Source organism: Sparus aurata, chromosome 12 (assembly GCF_900880675.1).
Source record: "Sparus aurata chromosome 12, fSpaAur1.1, whole genome shotgun sequence".
Classification (NCBI taxonomy): domain Eukaryota; kingdom Metazoa; phylum Chordata; class Actinopteri; order Spariformes; family Sparidae; genus Sparus; species Sparus aurata.
In genome coordinates, this window is record NC_044198.1 from 20,357,958 (window position 1) to 20,378,988 (window position 21,031).

Genomic DNA, 21,031 nt, shown 5'->3' on the forward strand with positions numbered 1-21,031 from the left:
ACCTTCATAGAAATTCTTAAAGATCCCTTCCACTCCTTTACAAAAATCGATGAAAATGCATGAAATCTTATTGTCCAGTCTCAGTGAACTTGGGCTGGAGGCTTCAAGTTTCAACGTCAGACTCGTGCAAGCTGCAGACCGGCTCGACCACGAACTTCTTTGGCACCGCAAATTCATTCTTGCACACGTGTTGAACTCATATTCAGAGTAACAAAGAAACTTCTCCCCAGTAAGAAGCTTGTTATAGAACAGTCCTCTACCGTCAAAGTCTGCACAAACACCGTTTCCTGCAACAAAGGTCAAATGTTCACGTGAAGTCGCAGTTAGCGAACCACATTTCTGACTGGAGGTTTACTTTAAGAATAAATACAGTTGACAAAAGCAACCTCTTAAATTTTCAGGATCCTTCGTAAATGCTTACTTAAATATTCTGGTCTGACAGGGTAGCCATGGAGACTCGAAATCTCCAATGGGGGGGTGCTTCAACAGGTCTACCTACTTCATGTAATCAAACTGAAAACATGTCGCATATAGAGTCTGTTTCTCATATAAAGGGGAGGAAGCAGTTTAATGTTTCCATGAAAAAATACCTTAAAGCTGTATGTTGCTTCTGCTTCATACGCATGTTTTAAAAAATCCACTTGACAGATAAGGTTTGAACTCTTTCTCATGATTTATAAGGTACCTCACACCTGTGGTTAGAGTTTAAAATGAGAACTTATACTTACAAGTGATTGATTTGGTCTTATATTTGGACTTTTGTAACCTCTGATGTAAGGCATATTTGTAAGTGCTCTTTGTTTTCACGCAATACAACTCCATAGTATCCTGTTTACACACCAGACATCATGTTAGATCATATGCCTTACATCAGAGGTCATTAAAGTGAAAATACAAGTCCCAATCAACATCAGAAAGGATAATAAAATTGCAACCACAGACCCTCTGAAATGATTTATTTATTGACCTCCTGTGTTTCATTTCCCGTCTACCTGCTGTGATGTACAAGTGCACGGAGTGACACAAAACGACAGCGTGCCATTATAAAAGCTGATTGGCGCATGTTGCTTAAATACGAAGGGACAAGGAGGGAGGTAAGAGGCCAGGGATCATGTAGTGCTGAGGCTAAAAGTGGAGGGTGTTGATCAAGATTAGACCTGAGGAGCGATCCATGTTGCTGTGACTGGTCACCGGCCAAAACGTGTACAGCCTTTACCGTCTGAGATTGGGCCTGATGCGGAGAGACAGACAGACAGAAAGCTCTGCAGACACAGTGGAACCTGGCCAAGTTGCATTAGAGTGTTTTAGTCTGTGAGTCACTGTGAATCAGAGGAGCAGGAAGGACCTTAAACCCACTTACTTAACAGGCTGCAGCCCACACAAAAAAATGCAAATTTAATGCTAATAACAGTGGGACAGCATGAGGCCATAATATGCAGGTTTGATGCTGATGGTTCAAGATGTAATTTTGCAGAAGTCAAGTATGTAGAAAAGGCGAAAACAGGAAATCCAGTATGCTACCTCACACAGATTTAACGACAGATTTAGAATGTGAAAAAACTGCTAAATAGTCTTATACATGGAAGCACATTCCCAGCAGAGAAGAAGTTCATAAAAACTTAGCCTTGATTAAAAACAGTAACCCCAAAAAGTAGACAAATATGGAATGAAAAATGATGATTATGAGATAAAAAGTCATTTTTAAGGAATAAAACATCAAACTCATGAGATGAATGTTGCCTTTCTATCTCATAATTATTTCTTTATCTCATAAATACGCCTTTTGAATCTAATTTTTATCCCTCAATTATGACATTTATCTCAAATGTTTGATCTCATAATAATGACGTTTTATCTTATAGTTTTTACCTTTCTTTTCATTATTTTAATGCTCTATTTTTAATTATAACTTTTATGTCATACTTTTGACCTTTTGTCTCATAATCATGACTTTTTCTCTCATAATTGTGACTTTCTTTCTGTTAATTTTGACTTTTTATCTCAAAATCATAATTTAATATGGGGATATTATATTATATCATATAATATTATATTATATTATATATTTTTTTTAACTGGTTGAAATTGATTCCCAAAGAATTTATGTGGACACAGGTTTAAAGAATTTTTTTAATAGAGGTGGAGTGTCGCCTCCTGCTCGGCCCAGCAGGTGGCAGTAGTGCGCTGCAGCGTTGGATGTGAACTGGAGCGATAATGAAAGTAGAAGAAGAAGAAGACGAAGAAGCAGCAGCTGAAGAAGAACCGGCCGCATCCCCAAACATTGGGAGTCATGGCTGCTACCATTGAGACGTTACTGGAGGAAATCTCCGGTGTCGACGATCCAATTGAGGAGCTGCAATGTTTAAAAACAGCTTTATTATCGATCCCTGTGAGCGCCCTGAGAGACGCAGTGAGCGGACAGCGCTTCCATGTCATATTCTCTCTGTTAAACTCAAATCAGAGGTTGGTCTGACACAATACACTGTGTGTGTTAACTGCTGAGTCAGTCAGCCCTTCATTATTTAATGTTAGTTACTTGTACAGTGAGTTAACATGCCGGCGGGGTAGCTTAGCTAATGTTAGCTAAAAGGCTTTATTTTGTATGTGCTAGGTAGTTAGCATGCTAACTGGCTACAGTGCAGGTGTGGAAAGGGACACACTTTCTGTTGTGACGTTACACCCCTGTGTTATTGGGTTTTAAATGGAAATTAAAATCTAGTTTGTAAGTGTATTTCAGTTGAATAATTGTTTGGACAGTGCAGACACGTAATGATATTGACAGTTGCCTTACTTTCTGTTTAATATGGATGTAAACACCCACAAGTATAAACTGAAAACGTGCCTTAAACTTTCTATGCATTGCTTAATATACAGTTTAGTGTCCAGGAATACAGAGACAACCTATGTTATGTATTTTTTAAACAAAAATGCCTAAAACTCAACATTTCTATCCACATGAATGTAGATATTTTCTGTTTTATTTAGTCTTCTGTGGTAGAAAATGGAATAACGTAGGATTCTATTGGTCAAACAAGACAATCAATCCCTCTATGTCAGCTTGGGATCTGAGAAATTGTGATGGTATTTGCATTATTGTAAACTGGTTCAGTAATAATCTCGATACTAATCATTAGTTGCCGCCATAAAACCAAAGCTCAGCAGGTTTAAAGTTATTAATGTGTGCCGTGCGTTTACAGGGAGCAGGTTGAGCTATGTGTTGCCATCCTTGAACGCATCCTGGTGGCCCTGAGCCCTGTGAGCCTGGTCCAGAACTACAGAGTGGAGCTGCAGGGGGGTCTGACGCATCCGAATGACACGGTGAAGATACTGGCCTTGACGCAGGTGGGCTGCTTGCACACGCAGTGCACGCTCGCACACAAATGCCTTTTAAACAGCTCACCCTTTCATCTGCTATCCCTCAGATTGGTAGAATCGTGGAGAACCCCGATGCTCTCGCCGAAATCCTCAATAATCCCGACATTCTGCGAGCGGTGATCCACTGCATCGGAGCAGAGAAGATTGCTGTGCCTAAGCAGGTGATGACTGACGCGCTGAAATCTATACTGCATGAAGCTTTTAATGTATTCACAGCGGTAGCAGTCATTTTTCTTGTTTTTCAGGCTATCCAGTCGTTGTCTAAACTGAGTCACTCCAAGCCCGGACTGGACAAATTGTTCCAGAGTGACCTGCAGAAAATCATGAAGGACGTGATGGCCACGAGTGACATTGTCAGATACAGAATATATGAGGTACGCTCGACAGTGTGTCACTTCAGTTTACTTTCTGGCTGATGGTATACTTGACATGCGGTTTCCTAAAATAACATTTATCTGGATGGAATCGGTGAACAAGATGACTAATCATAACACATAAATACTTCCAGAACGTGGGCTCTTAGATTCAGTGATATTAAAGTTTTAAATGACTCACAGATGAGCTCGCAATCATGCACATGGAGAGCAGAGCTTTAACTTTGTTGTCCCCAGTGTGTAGTTTTCTTTCTTTCCATGAAATCATCTTGCACTCATTTGCCGACTCTGTAATCAGATGGAGAATTGCGAACACTACATTACTCATTCCTGGGTAATCTTAATTTGTCGCCATGGGAACAGCAAGGTTGCCTGATAGAAAAGACGTGACGCACGCCCAACACAGATTCTCTCTATTGTTCGTGGTTCAACAGTTTTTGCTCTGTGACATTCAGTATCTCAAGAAATAGATGCATGTGTCTGTGATGCTGGTGCATAAGCACACACATACGACATCTCTCGTATTGATTCCCTAACAAAGGTGTTTTTTTACCTGCTTGCAGCTGGTGGTGGAAATCTCGTCCGTATCTCCCATTTCCCTCGGTTACTGTGCCAACAGCAGCTTCATTTCTCAGCTGCTAGGAGAACTGACGGGGGATGACATCTTGATCCGGTAATAATGATTAATCACATCATAAAGAGAGAGAAGGAAACTGAGAAAAAGTTTGAAAATGTGAAATGTAATTGCCGCAGATAAAGAGTTGCTGTAATGTAACGCAAATGTACCTGACTGCGTTGTGGATAGTTTCCTTTACTCTTTTATTGTTCTATACATTTGTACTTGTTGTCTTTTTATGTCCAGAGCCACAGCCATTGAGATGGTGACCAGTCTAGCACACAGTCAGCATGGCCGGCAGTATTTGGCCCAGCAGGGTATAATGGACAAGATCTCCAACATGATCAGAGGAGCAGAGACTGACTCCTTCTCCTCTCTCTACCTTCCTGGTGGGTGTCTTTAGAAAACTGCCCAAAACAAACAAAGAAACACAGTCAGTTCAGTCTAATTCATGCTGCTAGACTCCGCTTTAGTTACTGGTTCCTTTTTATTTTAAGCACTCTGTCTCAAATCATGTGATATCGATTAGTATGTTATGCTAGCTAAAATGAAAGCAGATGTGGAGGACTATTTTCTTCTATTATGGGAGCAGTTATTCAGGCCTGATCTGCTCAATGTCAATGTAGACTGATAAAAATCTACACTTGCACTTCTTTGATTTTATTCTGTGGTAACCTTGAGGTCTGCTTTAAAAGGATTGACTGTCCACCTTCTTCATTGACGTTTTAAAAGTAGTTGCCATGTCTGATACAGTGAATCTCAGTTAGCTCAGTTATCTGAAAACCTCAGTCTATTAAAGTGTATAGTTTGCGTTTCTGACACCTAACCCTGACACTTAAAATGTCTCTCTTCTTCTTGCGAAAGCTGCATTTTCTGTGCCCACACACACAAAATGTTCTTATGTTTTAGGCTGAGTGTCCCCTTGTTTAATACAATTTTTAGTGCTGTTTTAATCAGAGCTTAACAATACAGATGATTCCTCCGGTAGGTTTGGTGAAGTTCTTTGGAAACCTGGCCATTATGGACAGCCCGCAGCAGGTTTGTGAAACCTACCCGGCCTTCCAGAACAAGGTGTTCGAGATGGCTCTGGACCCGGACCCGGTGATGATCGGTGTGGCTTTGGACACTTTGGGGTTACTCGGATCCACTGTGGAGGGGAAGCAAGTCCTTCAGAAAACAGGTTAGCTTTGTTAGGTTTTATTTAAAGGGTAACTTCACCCATTTTACACATTCAAGTGTGTTTACAGGTCATGATGGGTACTGCTGCATATGTGAAAAACCTTTTATTAAGCCTTTTTGCGGATTCAGAGGAAGCTGCATGTCAACTGATAAATTGCCTCCAGTGATGTCACTCGGTGGCTAAATTGCATCGTGGGTAAAGTGCAGTAGTACTCCACGAGACCTGTAAACACACTTTAATGTGTAAATTGTGTGGAGTTACCCTTTAATAAAAGCCAAAGGTGGCAAATGAGTAGTAGCCCCTCTCAGATTGTTTATATTTCTTGTAATTAAAGCTGATGTCTTGTGATCTCTGTGGCTGATTTCTTTGTTTGTCTTCAGGAGAAAAGTTCAAGGCGGTGTTGTTAAGGATGAGCCAGCTCGCCAGCTCCGGAGCGACAGAGCTCAGAGTGCGCAGCTTGGATGCCATATCACAAATTCTCACTCTACAGGTATGTGTGCGCACGCAGAAGGAATATTTATTGCCATACATCTCTTTGTAGAAAAAAAAATGTAACGCTAATAATGTTTTGTTGCAGCCAGAGCAGCAGACGGAAGACCTCTTGGCCCTGACAGAGTCCTGGTTCCACCTTTTGTCTAAACATCCCATGGACATGATTTGCAACATTAGCACTCAGCCGTTTCCAGAGCTGCATTGTGGAGCTCTGGGGATATTCACCGTGAGTGCTCAGCTGTTTCTAACTACAATCATGTCATCCCTGTGTCACTGAGCTTTTGATAACCGATGACAACAACCAGTAATAATTGTATCTTCATCGGTGTGTGTTTTCCAGGCCATTGCCACTCAGCCCTGGGGTCAGAAGTTAATGATCAGCACTCCCAGTTTCATGGAGTTCGTTTTGGATCGTTCCACGGGTCAAACGAAGGAGGCCAAAGATGCCAAATTTGAACTGGTGGGAGCACTCGTGTGTTCATCAACAACAGCGGAGATACTGGGAAGTCAGCATTACATCCGTCTGAAGACTTACCTCAGAGAGGGACCTTACTATGTTTCAGCTGTGGCCTCCGTCAGCACAGAGGGAGCAGAATGATTCAAACACTTACATTACGCTTCATGGGTTTTTAGTTAATGCTTAAGTAAAGGGGTAAGTGCCTGAAGGATCTAAGCGTTGGTTAACATACCTGTTGGATAAATGCATAGTTCTAATAAATCAGGATGTGGTGTTAACTGCCTTTATTTTCAACATAATTTTGCAAAAATGTTCATCTACAACGTTAGCTTGTAATAGGGATGGTTTAAATACATATATGCAGTATTTAAAAATAAATGACTAATTTATTTTAATTTCTTGCTTTGCCTGAACCCTCAGATGCTCACCGCTAATATATTTATCAGGGTTTTTTTGATCAGACATTATTATTAAGTACCTGATCATCTTCAGTCTCTTTTTTTTTCATTTCACTTCTTGAGTAGATCTAGTTTTGTTAAGACAAGTATCCTGTAATTTTGGGGGTAGTAATGAAAATAAAGTTTACAGATGTACTTCTAACCTAAGATTAAAGCAGTAAAAACCAGGTTAAGTCAGAAGTGGCTGACTCAACTTCAAGTCATTCTCAACACGGTATGTTAACTCATGTTTACTTCCTGATTCTTTTCCAATTACTTTGGCGTCAATTAAAGATGCTTACAAGACTCCCTCAGATGTTCACCCTACCAGCACTTAAACAATCTCACATCATCATTACATACAATATTTTGCAATCAGCCTCATCCATCAGACCGCCACTCTCCAAGTCCTTCTGACATTGATTTAATTTGTTCATATAAAAAAGAAAAGTTTATTAAACATGCTTTTTGTAATTAAAGAGGATTCATTCTGAAAACACATGTTTATTTACTCTTTAACGCTCTGCACAAGGTTCATATCAAAATCTTGCAGCCTGAAGTGATTCATGAAATGCCAAAACACACCTTGAAAGTGTTTTTTTTTCTCATTTATTTTGTAGCACCGAATGAAAGTTTAGTCATAAGTCTATTCTCGGTGCCAGATGTCAGATCATTTTATTAAATCTTGTGACAATGAAAAACTGAGTTGTCCACTAGAAACTGCAGTGTCCTGAGATACATCTTAATTTTGCCGAGTTGTTTTTAACTCTCCCAACCATGGGGTCTGTCATTTTCTTGATGTGTATTCATGTCATAAACTACCGTGTATAAGGTTAGTGACACAAAGAATTAGTACAGTGGCTGTTAGCTGTGTTTGAGTCAAGCTGTGTGCTTTGTCATCTCCACTAGAGGGTGACAGTTCAGCTCTGACTCCCTGAGTCACAAGTCTTAAAATCTAGTCTATATATTTTTAATTCTTTCACAGGATTTAAGATACTTTACTTAAAAAAAATCCACTACATGTGAAATACTACACCCAAAATCCTTAAATGGGGCAGTATGGATTTTTCAAGAAGACATTTAAAGTCAGAATTTACAATATCAATGAGGTAATAATACAAACTAGGAAACATTTATTTATTCCATGACTAAATAAACAAGCTGTTCTCAGAGGAAAATAAGGTCCCCAGAATGCTGTATGAAGCTAGAAAGGTGGCAGGGTCCGCCACATATAAACATAGTAAAACAGTATGAGAGTGTGTTGTCCTTTAAGTTCAGTTTGTTTATTCAGTTTACTCAGTCATGAATACAAAGAGCGTTTGTCTGGGCCTTCAAAAAAAATCTGTCTATGAGGATCTTTCTTTAACATTTCTTCCCCAAAACGACAAAGCGCAGCTTTAAGTCAAATCTCAGGGGTAATATCAATTGAATATGAGTTATACTCAAATGACCAAAAAACAGCAATCTGAAGTCAGGTAGAATATTAAGTTTATTTTTGAAAGCAAACTGTACACTAGCAGTTGGATCATAAATAGAAAAATTGAGTTTCTAACTTGAATTTGGAGTGGTTTAGCAACTTCAACCTCAAATAAAACAAACTGAATTAATTTGAATAAGGCCTTTGAGAATGAAAAACCTTTCCCATAAAGCATTGTGACAAGTGGTATTTTCTGTTATTTGTTTCCGTTTGGCATATTTCTAATTTCAGGGTAGCACATGATGGCGCAGCAGAGGGTTTGAGCTCGGGGAGGCGCAGCACGGCAGCTCCCAGACACCAGATGGAGACGGTCGTGGCACAGGGTCTGACCTCTAACTGAATATAGTTACAGAGCTTGTTTAAGCCTTTGTACAAGCAAGCAGAAGCCTTTGCAAACATGTTTGATGGTGCTACAGAGTCAGACAGCGATACATGTCATCCTCCCTGTCTTATCAGCTTTACAACTGCAATATGGTTTATTCACTGTTTATAAATACGAGCACAACGTCAACATTTGAACCATTTTTAATGTCAGTTCCACAGGTAATCATATCAAAGTAGCAATATTTTGTACGTGCATGACAGCTGCACATACAAAATATGTTACTCCTGAAGGGATTTGGCTTGCTGCTGTCTCTCCAGTAATTAAGCCAGTGGAAAGCTACTGCTGTGGTTATACTTCCAACACCAGGGAGTGTGTGTATGCTAATTAGAACAAAATCACAAAGAACAGCTGAGACTGATGGGCATGTCAGTTTTGCACAGAACCCCAAAATGATAAACCAATATGCTAGTTATTTAAACTCTGAGGTACTTGTACTTAACACGTATTGAATAGCATTTTAATATTTTTCCGACTTTATTCTATTACACCAGACTTCAGAGGCACGTATTGTATGCATATAAAAAATGAATGGCAATCCATCCAACATTTGTTGAGACATTTGCCTCTGAATCACAAATGTTTAAGTCATGGTGGTGCGCGATGAAAAGTCAGTGGATCACAAAGGCTATAAGTTCCATCCTCAGGGGACCATGACTGTCAGAGCGTGTTGAGATATATGCACATCCGTCCAATAGTTATCGAAATATATCGCTTATAAACAAAAAATGTGTACCACATGGTGGTGCCTAATGAAAACTAGTGCATAATTGAGCCACAGAGTTCATCCTCTGGGGACCATGACTGTCAGAACATGTTGAGATATATGCACATCCGTCCAATAGTTATCGAAATATATCGCTTATAAACAAAAAAAATGTTACCTCATGGTGGTGCCTAATGAAAACTAGTGCATAATTTAGCCACAGAGTTCATCCTCTGGGGACCATGACTGTCAGAACGTGTTGAGATATATGCACATCTGTCAAATAGTTATCAGAAGATATCACTCATAAACACAAATGTGGTGTCTAATGAAAACTAGAGCATCATTTAGCGACAGGATTCATCCTCTGGGGACCATGAGTGTTTGCACAAACTGTAATGGCAAACCTTCCAATAATTGTGTTAGGCATGTCACCAGCATAACTGAAAGGATCACTGAATTTCTGTTGCAACCCCATTTTCTTGTCACGTTCCTCAAAGTTGTGCTTTGCGAAGAATTTAAAATAAGCATTTGAGAATTGCTTATGATAACGTCTCAATCCCAAACATCCATCACAAGCTTAAAAACTCTTAACACAACCTCGTGTCACCGTCACCTCAGTGAATCATATCACCTCTCCCACGTCTCCTCTGTACACACTCCAGCTTGCGTCATCAAATAAATAAATAATGAAAAATATCCAGTCAGTCAATCTTTCACATTTTATTTTCATTTCTTCTCCTGGCAGCACAGTGGAAGTCATTTGGCTCCTCGTCCATCTGATTTTTTTTTTTTTTATTTATTCTTTGGTGAAAAGCACTACCTCATGTTATGCTAATATATACATCTACTCTGTTACATTATAGAGGGAAATATTATTATTTCTACTCAAATTCATTTACGTGACAGCTGAAGTTATGAGTTATGTGTCATATTCATATCTTACATAAAACAAATCACATGATCAGCTTATGAAGTTTGGACCCATTGTCACATCCCAGACCTGACAATGAGTTGTTGATGGGACTTATAACCTTTAAACTTCTCAGACACAAACACAACATTGACATTTCACAAAGTTCAACAACATTTCAGAAAACAGCAGTGAGTTTCTTCCAAAACGTTGTTGTGTTTTGTGACACAGTATGTTTTCGAGTTGGTGTGAAATGTCTCATTTTTCTAGAAACGTTTAGTGGGTTTTGAAATGTTGTTCTGTTTTGCGAAAAACAAACTGTCTACGAAATGTTTTTTGTGCTTTGTGAAAAGTTGTGTTTCGTGCAAAATGTTAACTGAAAATTGTTGTTTTTTGGGGGGGGAAATGTTGTGTTTTGTGAAAATATTGATTGAAATATATGCAGCATAATTGATTTCCTTACTTCCATGGCACTGAACAAAGCTACTGAACTTCGCCTGTGCATTAATGCATCAGAATTGATGATATGATGACGTAAACGCTAATAATATGCAGTACATCTCACATATCTTCTTATATACTGTGGTATAAGTAGATATTTTACCCTTTTTTTTAAACCTGTTGTTTTCACACCCATAATATTTACCCATCATCCTCTCTGGCGCTGTGCTGAAATGTGAACCACACAACACTTCCCCTGATCCCACGGGCAGTCTGTTACGCTGCCGGCCTCTCTGTGCCTCCCCTGCTGCCTGGGAGAGAGTATGTGACTCCTCCCGGGCTTCTTCTGTGTGAGAGGTGTGATGATCCGCCGCCTGAGCTCAACACACCTGAGAAAACACCGACAGCAGGGAGAGAGTGGAAGGAAATGTGGATGATGAATCGATGAATCATCCGATCACCATGGGGTCATTGTATTTCTTTAGCAACCTGCTCTCCTGATACGCACTCATTATTTCAATGTGACGCCTGGGATTGATTCGAGTTGGCAGATATATAGACAGTCCCTGAAGAGCCTCAGGTAAATACTACACCTTAAAGTTAGACACTTAAATTTAAGAGTCCTCAGGCTTTTTTTGTTGTTTATAGATGACTTATTTAGGCAGAGTTTGTTTTCTTTGAATAGGTTTATAAAATATTACACCCATCTTTCAAAAGAGGATGTTTCTGTGATGTGAATGAAATCTTTTGGAATATTTGCATTAAGATTTACACATCAGTCATCTTGCCGTTGCGGTCTGCTGATCCCATAAAGGCTGGAGCTACTGGTAAAATAAAAATTCTGTGTATTAAGATGAAAATAGTTTTACTAGTGCTGTACCTTGGTAAATCTTTGAGGTACTTGAGTTTTACTCCACTGCAGTACATTTCAGAGGAAACTGCTGCACTTTCTTGGTCAGTTTATTTTGTAGATTTGTTTCATGATTCAGATTCTATATTTAAAAAAAACATAATACGCTTAAAGAGTGCACTGCAAGGTTAAAGATAAAACCAGTGGTTCACAAACTTGTAGAGGAACTAATGCTGTCAGCGGATAAAAATCTAATATCTGTAATAATGTTCCTCAGCATTTTGCCGTCAGACACCAAAAACATAACTAACATAAAACTGATCACATAAACGTTGCAGAGATTTGTGTGACAGATTTAATGTTAATTGTGTTTGTTTGAGAATCTGATCTTGAGAATCTGATCTTTTACAGAAAAGTAAAAGTGTAGTATAGTCGGGACCTTTTCTCACATTTTAGATGTCTTGAGTTGTTAGCAGTTAGTTTAGCAGATTTCCCCTCTAAACTTTACACGTGGTTTCATTTACAGAAGACGTCAATGGTCGAGATTCATTTGTGCGACAGGTTTGTGTAATGAAATACTATTTGTTGTCCCGGACACAGTGTTGGAGGCAGCTGCACAGATCTTCCGTGTTGTGGGGCCAGCTGACTTCTGTTTTTTGTTTTTTTCTTCACCTGGCTAACTTGAGTGGGGATCAAATCATTTTAAAATGTCTTCAAATTTTATTGGACTTATTGACTTAATTTGTACAAGTCATTTCACAGTTGTTGTGACTCAAAATAAATCTATACACTGTGTTACAGCCGCTTTTTTCACGAGCTAAACTTATGGGGAAAAAGCGTTTTTGGGCCACAGTGCATCACCTGACGATGTCATTACACAATTTGGCCACAACACAATTTGGCTTCAGAGCTTGGTCTGTACCACTAGCTGCACAGCTAACTGAGCTAATGGCAGCTACAGTTAGCAACAGTTACTCTGGTGATATTCTGCCTCGTGTATGTTTCAAATGTGAATTTTACAGGTGGCAAATTCTTTCATATTGCACCTTTAAATACAAGACCTGAGCCTTTTTCATCATTGATTTTGCAAGTCTGACTACAGTAAAAACACATTTCCCTACAATATAGTCCTGTGTTCCTGTCATTTTGACGCATTCATGGACATTTCCCCTCTTCATGTCACAGCTGATTCCGCCTCAGAGTTATTGTTCCCCTGTTTAAACCCTCACTGTGCGCATGTTTCCACCCTGCAGAAGTGAAGAGACCCGCAGCCTCCGACAGATGGTGCTGATCTCTCCGTCCACATCAAGAGTTGGGTGATAATTCAACAGTTATGTCATTAGGTGTGCAGCTACCTCAGCAAGGAGAGCTGTCATCAGCGTGATGTTCACTGCTGCAGACCCGTCCTCTGCATCTCCCTCCTCACATCCCCCCTCACTCCTCACCAGCCTGCTGCTCTTTTTCTTTTTCTTTTCTTTTGTTCTGACCACATCTGCATCTTTCAGTCCGTCTTTTTGAAGAGTTCCCCATCCGGCTGTCACTTTTAGCTCGTCTGCGTGGGCTGACACAAACTCTTCCATACCTCCAAGATGCACCTGAATAGGTGAGGTGAAGGAGACATCATCACCCTGAGCTTTTTTTTTTTTTTTTTTTTTTAAAAAGAAGAAGAAGAAGAGCGCCTCTTTTACCCCGGGTGTCCACTCGTTTCTGGGCAGATCACCCTCCGATGCAATTAACCCAGGAAGGCGACTTTGTCAAGGGGGACTCAACGCCGACCACCGCAGCTCTCCAGTCCGACGGCAGCGCCGGATCTCCGGCCAAAATGTGCAGTGAATGTTACGTGAACCAGACGTTTGTGAACGACGATGGGACCGTGAACGATCACAAGCCACGGTAAGAGACCCGCACCGAGAGCGGGGACAAGTGAGGAGGCAAACTTTGGGCATCAAATGTGGAGATTGGCGATTATTCCTGTTAGCTATCCTCTGAGTTATAATCCGAGTTTTGCTTAAGAGGAGTTAGTTTGAATAAAATATGTAAAAAAAAAAAAAAAAAAAGTGCAAAATATCTTAATTTCTTTATCTTTTATTTGGATAATCTGACTGTGGCGCTGTGCATAAAGATGTCAGTGTGTGTTTACCTGTCAGAACTGCTGTGTGCTCAGCTGCTCGGCCTGCTCTCTGTCTCATTTCCCACTGTTGCAGCCTGGAAACCATTCAATGTGCATATGTTTCCATCGCTAGAACTGATGATACACGTGTCAAATAATGTTCAGATAACGTTGGACGGCTCCATCTGCGCGTCTTTCTGTGGAACCTCCGTGCAACTGTTTCCAGAAACACGAGTCCCAAAGGAGGCGAACAGATGTGTGGAGATCAGCAATCCCAACCATCCAACTTCTCACTCAACATGTTTTTTTTTTTTTGTTCTCGCTCTTTGCCATCCGGGGGCTTTGTTCGGTTAAGTTAGATGGATGGATATCACAAAGAAGCCACATGGGAAATATACAACCTTTATCTATTATGCATTAAGTTTGAAAGGCTTAATGGAACACTAAAGCCAACTGGCTGACACAGTGATGGAGGAAACAAAGAGTTCAGCCGCTTTCTTGAGTGAGGCTCGAAAAACAACACCTGCCTCCAATCAGCAGCGTTTCACACCAGAGCACTTACACTTTATTTGAATCATAAACCTCTTGCGTCCGCCTGCGATGAGTAATATCAAAAGCAGGGATGCTGTTTTTTGACCGCAGAGGTGACGCTTTGTTATCTCTCAGAAAAAAAAGTGAGCGTAAAATGTTAAACACTGGAGGGTTTTTTTTTTCCGATCCGCCTGATTCCTCCATGAGACTGACAATCAGTTCATCACCTCCTCGTCCTGGTTCAAAAGTATCATCCCACTGTGCTGCAGACGCTCTGAGGCCCGCGAGCTGCTGGAAGTGATGACTCAACATCTGCAGACATTAATAACAGCAGCAGCCGTGCTCTTCACGCAGCTCACCGGATGTTTCTAACAGTTTGCACGATTTGACATCAGGACGAATCTCGATGCGAGGTGTTTCGATTTTTTTTTCATAGGATTATTGATGTGTGGTTGCGTGAGTTGAAACCAGTGGTGGAGGAAGAACTCTTCACCCCAAAAAAAGGAAAATTCAAGAAGTTTTCGTGGTTCCTCAAAACATTTTTTGGAGCTTCGCAGGAAAAACAGTGTCGCGGGTTTCTTCGAAAACAGCTGACGTGGATGGCGGCTTCAGAAACCTTCAGAAATCTGCGTCCGGCGGCATCTTCATATCAAAAGTCTGACATCGTGTAAAACCATCGACTTTGACTGGTCCGCCTCTCCTCGCCCAGCCGTAGTCCTGCGTTCTGTCGCATGTCCCGATCCGACATTAGCACGCGTCGTGTCATGACAATGTGGAACGGGTGACGATGGAGTTAGGAGAGGGCATTCCAATATTTGTTAGCGTGACTCTGCTGGATGTTTTAAAGGACGATTTCCAGCCGTGTCCGCGGTGACGAAAGACAAATCAGTTCCTCACAACTCCCAGTTAGTTTTTGTAGTCGAAAAGACAAATGCGAGGTTGCAGAATCAAGGCGTAGAAAGTTTGCCGAAATGTATATCTCCAACTCTTATTCTGGCAATTGGGTTGGACGATAAACAGTGGAGGAAAGAAGAATAACTTAGTGTATCAGTATTAACCTCAGTAGCGCCGAGATCCAAAAGTGGCTGAAGGTATGTCGATTGCTGCTCATCGGCATATACCGATCCCCAGACTGGTATAAAGATTCTCGGAGTGGTACTTGTCGTCAAACCAGCCCAGTGGCATTATATTTGCATATTCATCAGGGAGCCGTTTCCCATCCAACAGTCTCTCAGTGCCATAACAATCTCAAGCGGCACATACCGTCATGTGTCGGTGGAATAACAGCGGCATAATAGCAGCATACCACTCCGAGAATCTTTTTGAGCCAGTCTGGGGATCGGTATATGCCACTCCGAGAATCTTTATACCACTCTGAGAATCTTTATACCAGTCTGGGGATCGGTATATGCCGCTGAGCAGCAATCGATATAACTTCAGCCACTTTTGGATCTCGGCGTCACTCATTAACCTTTGGACATGTTTCCAATCTGTGTTTCAGGTTTCACAACAAACATAACGGGATATTAGGCCCGTGTTGACTGTTCGCTCTATTGTCCGACCTTCTCTGGAAAGCATTTAAACTTCTGCTCCTAATAATGGTGTACGCAGACAGCCACAGCGGCTGCATTAAAGGCCTAGTAGGGCAGTAAAGCCGTCAGTGTGCACGATGCTCTGGATAAATATCCGTCTCAGCTGTAATAATTTGGGGTGCTGCTTGAACAGCTCACGCTGCAGAACGATCTGTAAACACACAGCCAAAGAGGCTCAGAGTGGATCATTCAGACGAGGATGAAAAACTTTCTATTAGTTTTGTGACAGTTTCTTTTTTTCTCCCGTCCTATTTTTAACTTTTTCGGCATCGCTGTGTCATTCCTTCCCTTGCTTCCTCTCCTTGCTCCTTTTCCAGCATAACCTCTCCTCCCAGCACTTCTCCTCGTCCTCTGCTTTAACTTCCCTTCTGCTCCTTCACTGTTCTCCTCTCCCTCCTCCAGCTCCTCATCGGCGCGACTCCAGACCAACACCGTCAACAGCAGCAGCAGCAGCGGGGTGATCCTGGACATCTCCACTCTTAAGATGGAGCAGCAGGAGAGCGAGGTGCCTCCACTGCCGCCCCGCTTCCGCTTCAGAGACCTGCTGCTCGGCGACCAGAGCTTGAACGATGACAGGTAGGAAGCAGAAATGAGGGTTGAGCTGTGCTGTTTGAACAGACTCCGACCATCCGATATAGACAATAGTGTTAACACCTTAAAGCTGAAATGATTATCTCAGCTGATAAATGTGTCTCCAGTGACCATTTTGTTGGATGTCCCTCAAATCAGGGTCAGATGACCTCAAGCACCCCGTCATCCACACATCATGTATTACAACTATTTGTCGTTTACTTTCAGCTAAAGATTTCAACTGTAGCCTTCACACATTATTATTTGCTGCTTCAGAATTTATTCATGACTTAAAGCTATCTATTTCAGTCATGTATGGTAATGTAACCATTTGTTTGTTAACATTAAGCCCACCGTTGTGCTCTATCAATTGTTTAATTGAATTTAGCTAGGCTATTTCACCCTTTATCCAGTAGGCTAGAATATCTTTAGCCAACTATCTCAACTATCAGCCTATTAGATCTAGCTATTTAGCCATTAACTCATTACTTTTATCCATGATGCTAGGCTACTTTTAGCTAAGACTTCTAGAATACATTTAGCTAACTATTTCAACTATCAGTCCCTTAATGCTAGCTATATAGCCATTAACTCATTACTTTAAGCTAAATATTTCAACTATCAATCTAATGATTCTAGCTATTTAGCCATTTAGTTCTTACTTTTAAACTTTCAACCATTTACTTTTAGCCAAGTATTTCGACAGGCTCCATTTAGGTTCAACTGTTTATCCATAAGTCTACTTTTAACTAATTAATTCAACTATTAGTAGGCTAGCTATTTAGCCAAGTTATTGCTTTTCTCTAACTATTTCAATAGTTCATCCATGAGGCTAGGCTACTTTTAGCTTAGACTGGGGGGCAATTTGAATTTGTTTATCCATTATTTTTAGCTAACCATCTCAACCATTTATCCATCACATTTATCAAGCATGTTATTTTAATTATGTAGGCCTATACCCTACCTGTAAGTAATTATTTTAACCAGACTATTTATCCATCACATACTGTTGTTTCAACTGTGTATCCATCGCCTTGAACTAACCAATTCAACCATTTTTCTGTTACAGCAGCTGTTAGCTAACTTTTCTTCTTGCTTTGTAACTATGTTAGTTGTCACGTAGGCTTCTCTCAACATGTTGTATTCAGGTGTTTCAGCTAACTCACTCCTTTTCCTTGCAAATTGTAATCACTATTTTTCTTTGCAAATTGAGGTACTCACTCTTTACATATTTTCCAACATAGAGCTGTCCCATAGCATCTGTAAAAGTAGCCCACCACCTGGGGTAATTAATTAATAATTAGTACAGTGTTTATGTCATTTCTTAGATGCCAAAAATCTACTTTTTTAGACGTGGATATATGCTGGTTTTCGTATTCTTCTCTGGTGGTGCATTTGAAAAATGGAAGTTCAAACAAGACATAACTTCTGGATTTTGGAAACTGGGATTTTCTTTTCACAACGGAACGACATCTGCTTCATATCCCTAAGAGATTCATCAAGGTCGTCTTCTGCAACACTTAAAGAATGAGGATTTGTAGCTTCACATACCTAAAGTACAAACAGTGCCTCCTGTTTCCTCAGGCTGTAGATGCTGTTTCTCTTTTTTTTAAAGCTGTTTCTCTGCAGAGCACAATCAACATTTTTCACACCAATTCCTTGTTCCTATGAGAAACATTTTATTTGGACCACTGTTGCTGATTATTCGACCTCCTCACTGCTGTGTTTGTCTTCCTGTGTGCCTTTCACATAATTGTGCTGATTGCAAGACCTCTTTTTTTTTCATTCTTTCACTCTTCTTAAACAAATACTCCTAATTAGCACTCAACCCCGGGTTGATCTGTACCATTGTGGCAGCATTCGTAGTTCTTTCAACACAGCAGTGTACATGAGTGCAGTTTGAAGAGGTCCTCTTACCCTTTTGGTGTAAGTGGAGTTTGAGTTTTGAGGAAATGAAGCCAGAACCGTGAGATGTCGAGGTGCTGTCCATGGTGCTGAAAAGTAAAGAGTTTCTGAATCACTGTGGGGTTTTTTTTTTAAAGAAGTGGGCTAGGAGTGTGCGAGCGTGAGTGTGTCTGTGTGTGAGTGTTTGATACACTTGAAAAAGTTTGACTTGAAACGTGTTTTTCAGCAACAACACTGTGACCTAATTCTCAATGAGAATTCAAACCGAGCCTCGCCGCCAGTCTCTCCGTTACGTACCTTTTCCTCGTTCTCAGTTTTTCACAGTTTTTCACAGTTTTCCCCTTTTTTAACTTCAGCTCTGCTTTGTTCAGTTTGTCCAAAGATCCAAAAAAAAGTCTCTCAGCAACTATCTAGATAGCCTCTGCCTCTCAGGTGTAAAACAAAGTAAAAAAATAACTCGAATAACCCTTTTTCGGTTTTTTTTTTTCGCAGTCATCGCGTTCAATTCAACAATCAGTTAGTGACTTAATGGATCATATTTGTGTCATTCAGCATATAATATGGGGTTTTTGCCAGATGGACCTCGGGAGACTGATGATGAAATGTAATTTAAGATGTGATTGCAGCAGCAGCGGTCCCTCGAGAGTAATGTTTGACAGATCCGTTTGACGAGGAGAAACAACAAGCTCTGCCAACGCTTTCAGTCAGAGGCGACCTTTCCCCAGCTGTCCTTGCGACAACCACTCTTTCCTCCTCGATCAAGCTGTCTTCCTTTTTTTGCTCTCTGTTTTTCCGACTGTTATCATCATTTGTCTGCCCTTCTTCCTGAAAATGAACCCGTCCTCTGCGCCCGGCAGATAGTGTTGTCAGGAGGGCGAGCGATGCTCCGGGTTTTCCGGCGGTCAGCCTCCGGATTCTGTGAACGTCCAAATGTCACTGGTCACATCAGTCTGGGGGATCATTCATCACATAAAAGGTTGCTTTCTCAAAAGGCAGGATCGAACATTTTTTTTCCCCCCCATTTACCGTCGTTTTCTTTCTCCCTCACCTAAATGACGTCTTTCCGAGCTAAAATTAGCAGTTATGTGAATCTGAAATGCATAACTGAAAATGTCACACATCTTTAAACAGGCGATTCTTCTCATGTAACTCGGATAAAAGCCACGACGAGTGGCGTTACAGTGCCGGCGTGGGCGAAGGGATGGAGGGGTTGGGGAGGGGGAGTCCAAGTGGAGTGGCCTCTCCTCTGGTATTTTCAAAAGCACTGACTCATGGAGGAGGTCATCTGAAAATTACTACTTCAGACTCTTCAAATTAAGAGAAGACAAAAAAGGTGGGAGGGATGGGAAGGATGCCGAAGAGACACAGAGAGCGCTCAGAGCCTCCCACGACGTTCTTGATTTTTTTTTTTTTCTAACTTTGTCTGCGGTTTTCTGCTCGAAAAATCCAAAAGGAGAAAGAAAAGCATCTGTTTCTTTTTTTTTGTTTGTTTTTTTCCTGCCGAGCAAAGAGAGCCCCATCCACGCCTGTTGTCGCTGCCTCTCTTGACAGGAGAACGCAGAGCGATGGACAGCAGCAGTGGGGGGTTTTGGGGATTTGTGGATCTTCAGATGGGCACATTGTAGAAAATAACAATAAATAAAAAAAGAAGAACAAATGATTGTTTCTGTGCAGCTGATGTACGAGCACCATTCCTCCACTTTGAGGGTGAGTGTTGACAGTCCTGCGAGGAGCCGCAGTGATGCTGGAGGAGAACATGCTGCAGCAGCATCAGTTAGGGTTATTCCAGTCGTTGCTGTGGCAACAAGAGAGAGAGAGAGAGAGATTGTATACATTTCTAAAAATACTCCAATAAGCACTTCATCCCTCTGAATAAAAGAGAAATCAAACACTGCTTTGTTTTTCAAGTCTCTTCTTTAATAGATTTGTAAAAGGCGATTTATTTGGTTTTATTTAGTTTTATTCCCATGAAGCTCTGGTGGTGTTTGATTCTCCGACAGTTCGTGCTGTGTTGTTTTGGAGCTGCGGGGAGGCGCGCTGGTCAACGAGCTTTTTTTTTTCCCTTTTTTTTTTTTTTTTTGTACACACTGTAGGAATTTAACGGTGACCGCACGAAGCAGCCGTCAGGTGTTAATGGACAATGGAGCCCAAGATCGTCATCCCCACCTGGGTCGGTCCGACCGTGAGCACCTGGAGGTCGGACCCTTTTGGTAGTGACGCCGGGCAGAGGTAGGGCCGCGCGGAGCTCCGTGTTCCCGGTGTCGTGAGGAGAAGTTTTTTACTGTCGTTCTACTGAGACAAACGTGTAATTATAGGTGATCGATGGACGGAGCTCGCTGTGACTGGTTTTGATAAGCGCGCCTAAAAAATCTGCTGAGACGCACTTTGTGTATTTATAGTTCTGTGGAGGTGAAAGTAGCGACAGCTGTGAGAGGCTGTCAGGTGGAGCTGTGACTGACGGTCAACATCGTCGATTTATTATAGTTTCTTCATCGATTATTTAAGTTTCCCGTCACGATTTCCAAGTCGATTTATTGAAATTAGGCTGTTTTTTTTTTTTGTTGTTGTTGTTTTTTTTTCAACACCTCAAAACCCAGAGACACAAGCAAGGATTTTATTATTA

General features: G+C 41.0%; 2 protein-coding genes across 6 annotated transcripts in view; both read left to right on the top strand.

Annotated features, from left to right (window-relative positions):
• Positions 1–2,206: 2,206 nt before the first annotated feature.
• On the top strand, positions 2,207–7,428 carry psmd5 (proteasome 26S subunit, non-ATPase 5). Its single transcript, XM_030436862.1, has 10 exons — positions 2,207–2,463; positions 3,198–3,342; positions 3,423–3,536; positions 3,621–3,749; positions 4,313–4,422; positions 4,612–4,754; positions 5,354–5,545; positions 5,926–6,035; positions 6,123–6,263; positions 6,378–7,428. Exons 1-10 carry the CDS (start codon positions 2,291–2,293, stop codon positions 6,633–6,635), a joined length of 1,515 nt encoding a protein of 504 aa, XP_030292722.1. The 5' UTR covers positions 2,207–2,290; the 3' UTR covers positions 6,636–7,428.
• Positions 7,429–13,009: 5,581 nt separating this feature from the next.
• The window catches only part of kcnt1a (potassium sodium-activated channel subfamily T member 1a), a 36,881-nt gene continuing 28,859 nt past the window's right edge, over positions 13,010–21,031 (top strand). For 2 of the 5 annotated variants that reach the window (XM_030436483.1, XM_030436484.1), the window contains exons 1-2: positions 13,010–13,593; positions 16,336–16,509. In XM_030436483.1, the coding sequence (XP_030292343.1) occupies positions 13,427–13,593; positions 16,336–16,509 (341 nt within the window). In that variant the 5' untranslated portion in view covers positions 13,010–13,426. Of the gene's footprint in view, positions 13,594–16,335; positions 16,510–20,219; positions 20,638–21,031 lie in introns of those variants that run through there. The other 3 variants (XM_030436485.1, XM_030436486.1, XM_030436487.1) reach the window with 2 other exon arrangements.